Source organism: Poromitra crassiceps (genome assembly GCF_964638095.1).
Source record: "Poromitra crassiceps genome assembly, chromosome: 11".
NCBI classification, from domain to species: Eukaryota; Metazoa; Chordata; class Actinopteri; order Beryciformes; family Melamphaidae; genus Poromitra; species Poromitra crassiceps.
Window position 1 is genome coordinate 37,035,102 of NC_139643.1, and position 5,636 is coordinate 37,040,737.

A 5,636-nucleotide genomic window follows, 5' to 3' on the forward strand; every position below is an offset into this window, starting at 1 on the left:
ATGATGGACGGTCTCAAACATCTGAACGGCCTGGGCACACTACTGAGCCCATCCACAAGATGGGTTGAGTAAAACAACAACAACAAGAACAACAAGAAAAACAAGAACAACAAGAACAACAACAACAACAACATAGGCCTGTAACTGGCATTACCAGCATATTTAGTCCATTTCAATTAGGAAGAGACAGGGTACGTCCATAAAACGGACAGAAAGCGGTCTCCAGTGACAACGGTCATATTGTACAGAGGAGAGCGTCGTAGTGAGAATCACAGTTCCACTGTAAGTCAGCAGGACAAGGCTGATCTCACTGCCTTGCTTTTGAGAAACCCAACCGCAGCTTCACGAGCAGAGACACAATAATGTTCTTTTACTAGACATGGTCCTGCTGTCCAGACCGATGTGTTTGTGTGTGTGTGTGTGTGTGTGTGTGTGTGTGTGTGTGTGTGTGTGTGTGTGTGTGTGTGTGTGTGTGTGTGTGTGTGTGTGTGCGGCTGGGTGTATTTAAATATTTAGATATGACCTATTCTATATTTCTAGACTTCATATCATATGCCTATTAAAATGTTAGTTGAATCCAAAGGCTGCAGGGTGAATGATCTTGCATAATGGAAGGCAACTGCCCTGAGCATGACTTTCAGCAGAAGCTTTTAACAAACCATTGACTCTCTGTTGCCCGGGCTCTTTTTCTTCTCCCCCTCTCTTATTATTGATCTCCGCTTTGTGGCTGCTTCAGCTGACAAGCAGCAGGAAGCTCTCCCTCGCTCTGCTAAGTGTCCTGTGGAGATTCATCCAGGCATGTTCCACGGCCCTAATAACCTGCAATGTTCCTCAGACTGCTTCTCATTAACGTGTCCCTTTCATCCTGGCTGTCATGGCCGTGTGTGTGTGTGTGTGTGTGCGTGCGTGCATGCGTGTGCGCGCGTGTGTGTGTGTGTGTGTGTGTGAGAGAGAGAGTGAGTGAGAGAGTGTGAGTGTGAATGGGATCAATTTTGATGACAGCTATATTAGCTTCAGATAGGCTGTGCGTAAAAAAAATAAAAAATAACATCTTGTTTCAAATATTGTGTTTACATAAGCCTTGATATCAGGGGCGTCATGCAAGCCACAACTCTGAGGGGGCGACATTCGGCTAAGCATTAACAACCTAAGGTTTGAATAGATCTGCAATGATTCAATCGATCTGCCCAGATAAAGTATGCTGAATCCACTCATGATTGATTGATTTATCTACCAATCGGTCCATTTAGCTATTTCTAAAATGTTGGCCATTTGAAGCCAGATTTAGAGGAATATCTCATTTTAAATTTACATTAGGATTAGACTGTTGTGATGTCATTATTCAGTTTTAACCATCAATATTTTGCTCCTTTTCTTATTAGGGCAAATACTGTATATTTATTTTGAGATTTTGGTCAATTAGTTGTGCTTTTATGGTTATTAGCTTAGTCACTAACTTCTACACTAGCTTCTGCTGCCCCTTTTCTTGAAATATAGCTAAATCTGGCTTTACCCAAAATGCCATTCACATAAAAAGACTATATCCACAATGCAAATTATTTTAAAGAACTGCATCTTGACCTGGAGACATCAAATGGAATTCAGTGTTTTACTAACTACAATATACCACGTGATAGTGGTGGTAAAAAACGAACAGCTCACTGCCATAACAGCTCTGGCTAACATTCAAGTGCTAACTTTAGCTGCATGCTACAGTAGGTAGGCTACAAGTAGCCAACTAACTTGCTATGCAAACTATGCCTATAATAACTAACAGCACTTCATTTTCACATGTTTGAAAAGGGGATTGATGCTATAATACTAAGGACCGCCAGAATTTAGAATTTTTCTCTCTCCAAAAAATCTTTCAATGGGCATGACGCTTCTGTTTGAGATTAATTCTCGGAAAAGAGTGTAACCTACCATGCTGTTCTTTATGTCTTTGAATAACAGGGTGGTGGCAGACATTACAGTAGGCCTATTAAAAACTCCACCTTGAAACAGATGTCACTTATTGACAGTTTATTGCAGTTGAGTCAATATCAGTGACCTTGAGCAACTCCTGCCAGGATGATATCATTCACTGACACAAACTGGAGGTTAACTGGAGACTCAAAAAGTCTTTACACCTAAATGTATTTCCTCACAGATCTGGAGCAGAAAATTGGATCCATAGAGTAAAAGATTACCGTATACATAGGAACTGTGTGAGGATTATTTGTGTGTGTGTGTGTGTGTGTGTGTGTGTGTGATTCTTCCCTGTCACAAAAACTAAAGCAGTCAAGTAGCCTCGTACTGTGGCGTACACTGATAAACTTATTTATTTATTTATTTATTTATTTCACCTTTGTTTATACAGGGAAAAAGTCCCTTGAGAGCAAGCTCTCATTTTCAAGGGAGCCCTGTTACAGTAAAACATTTACAGTAAACACATGTTACCAGACAGACAGTTACAAACAAAGTAGAGGGATACATCAAGTAAAACAAGAGCATACATTCTTATGATTCACTCGCCCAGCTGATGTCTATCTGGGTTCAAAGCTACAAAAGTGCTATTTGCTCCTTTCTGAAGGACATTCCAGAGATAAAGCATGGGATAAATGAAAGTTCCTTCTATAATTCTGTCCAGTAAAGTGCTTAGAAGTCTCTACCGTTAATCATTTGCATAATGTTCATAATTTAAATTGCAAATAGGCCTATTTCCAGTTTGGAATGCATCAACTAACAGGATTTCCATAATATTGCTATAGGGACTTACAATGTGTCTGTAATATTCAATAGTGAGTTTAATTACCTTATTATCATATAGGCCCCTTTAGGCTCCTCTATTATGACATCACTGATGATGTCACAACTGCTTTTATGACAACACAACCTCTTATAACATCACTGATGATGTCACAATGCCTCTGACATCACTGATGTCACAATTATGACATATTTTTGCTACTTTTCTTATTATTAGGGTAAATATTGTATATTTATTTTGAGATTTTGGTCAATTATTTGTGCTTTTATGGTTATTAGCACTTCTACACTAGCTATATCCACAATGCAAATTATTTTTAGAGAACTGTAGGGGAGAGTGGGGTGAGTTGTGCCAGTGGGGAAGTTGTGCCACCCCTTGTATCTAGAAAACCATAGAAGAAATTGGTCATCTGACCACACATTTTTGAAGAGGCATCCATTTTACTCACTCTGCAAAGAAGGGAGGCAGATGGCACAAGAGCTAAGCACATTTAAGTTCAAAAAACTGTTTTTTGCCTCTCAAAGTAAATTTTTTATGATCAAGGTTTATTGATTGTTGTGTCTGAACAATTATAGACAAGCTTGAAAACATTTCACACATGTGTTAGTGTTTTAGTAAGCTACAATATGAGGCTATACTGTTAGCATGATGTTAGCTCCAAACCAGCTATATGATACAAGTTTGTTAAAATGGTGGGGATGGGGTGATTTGTGCCAAAAGGCCTGGGTTAAGTTGTGCCAGTGCAGTTGCAGTTGATTTAGTGAAATTTTATTTCATTTTGTTCTTAAATGTTTAAATAGACCTTGTTGAAGAATATTGCAATATTGGCAAGTGTAGCCTGGCTCTGTGACAGTTGATTTTGTTCATTTTGAACATAATTTTTATTTCTGAAAATGTTAAATATGTAGGTCAACTGCTGCTACCGTTTAGCCTTGTTTAACTCTGTTATAGTACACTGGACTTTAGTGTTATCTTTATTTTGTCTTGCTTTGATATAGCATTACAGTATATGAGATGAAAATGTTCTGTTTTACTTCAGTAATCAATGGCACAATTTACCCCAACGTATCCTCTCCAAAGGCACAACTTACCCCGCACCGGGGGCAAGTTGTGCCAAGAGACCACTTTTTTAAGAATAGCCATATTTTTTTAACAGTTTATTTAAGATCCAAAGGGAGTGTTCCCAGTGGTGCACAACATCCTGAAATATATTTACATATTGTAGTTGGAGGCATTACTGTCATGCCCTCACTTTAAAGACACCTCAAGTAAAAAGTGGCACAACTCACCCCACTCTCCCCTATGCAGCATCTTGACCTGGAGACATCAAATGGAATTCAGTGTTTTGCTAACTACAGTATAACATGTAAAAACTAACCGCTCACTGCCATAACAGCTCTGGCTAACATTACAATGCTAACTTTAGCTGCATGGTAGGTACAAGTAGCCAACTAACTTGCTATGCAAACTATGCCTATAAAATAACTAACAGCATTTCATTTTCACATGTTTGAAAAGGGGGTTTAATGCTCTACTACTAATGAACGCCATGAATTTTGCATATTTTTTCTCTCTCCCAAAAAATTCGACTCCTCAGCTTCTGATTGCAGCAGCTGCTAAAACTCATCATAAGACGCTTTGGCGCTGCTGGATGCACTTTTTTGGGGAGATGTGTGATTCAGATTGCATTGTAATATCCGGGGGCTGGTCCAGTCAGAGTGGAGTGGGAGTGTCTGCGCTCTCGCTGGCTGCTCCCCTTCCCAACAGGAAAACGCTGGAGGAGGAGAGAGGCACAGTGCCCCACACAGCCAGCCAGCCAGCCACCGCAGTGAAGAAGGGAACAAGTCCTTGACACCGACGCCGAGGAGGAATATGCCCGCTTTCCCACGCAGCGAGGGACTTCCAAACGCCTTCGGGACATGCTTACTGCACACGCAATGCCTCTGATTTAGCCCAGGAGACGCCCATCACCCTGTTTACCACTTCCAATGTTTTGGTGCTGAAATCTGCCCTGGTCCATCCCTGTCCTGTCCCCTCCGCTCCGAACAGATTCAGAACAGCATGAATCTGCAGCAGCACACAGCACACAGCAGGCGGCAGCTGGAAGGAGTGCTGAGCAAATACACCAACCTGATCCAAGGCTGGCAGAACAGGTAAGCTGCTAGGGGGGAGAAGAGAAGCTAGGAGGGGGCAGAATGTTGCGTGGGTCAGCTTCGTGTTGATATTTGCCCCGTCCACGTTGCACTGCTACCCACCACGTCACGAGGAGGAGGAGGAGGAGGAGGAAGGGGAGGGGGGAGAGAGGGGGGGGGGGGGGGTAATCCAAACCATGCACACTCTGGTTGTGAGTCATTGGTGTAAACTGGGCTATAGGCACTACTACTACACTGATGTTGGTAAACAGAAACGTGGCTGCTGAACTTTGTCATTATAAGGTGAAAAGACTATCACAAAAATCTGTTTAATTTCCAGAAAAGCTGAGATTAATTCATGTTTCTCCCCCATAATGGGGCAATGTATCGATATATTATATCGATGTTGTGATATGAGACTAGATATATTGGTATCATGGTTTGACTGAGTTTACCGGTAGGTGTCTTTTTTACTCAGTACTACAGTTTGTTGCAAAGGATCATTGTTGCTAATATTGCCAGTTATTCTGATGATAACCTGCCTAGTTTGTGAGATATTTGGATAACTAATTGTCTATTCTGAAGCAGTGCAACCACCCTCGTAATGAAGTAGCCTACAGAATAGCTTGGTGACGAGTTGAGATCCCAGCAGTCCATTATTGTGTGACTGTAGTTCATGCAGTATGTATGTCTCTAACATTGTCAGCAGATTCACTCCTGGCCGTCCCATCTCACCACACCAGCCTGAGAGGCTT

General features: G+C 41.3%; 1 protein-coding gene across 1 annotated transcript in view; it reads left to right on the forward strand.

The window, feature by feature from the left end:
* osbpl10a (oxysterol binding protein-like 10a) overlaps nt 1–5,636 on the forward strand; it is a gene marked incomplete at its 5' end in the record, with an annotated part of 81,748 nt that continues 76,112 nt past the window's right edge. Inside the window, 3 exon segments of the mRNA XM_083646009.1 lie at nt 1–68; nt 4,517–4,577; nt 4,799–4,902. Coding sequence (XP_083502135.1) covers nt 1–68; nt 4,517–4,577; nt 4,799–4,902 — 233 coding nt within the window.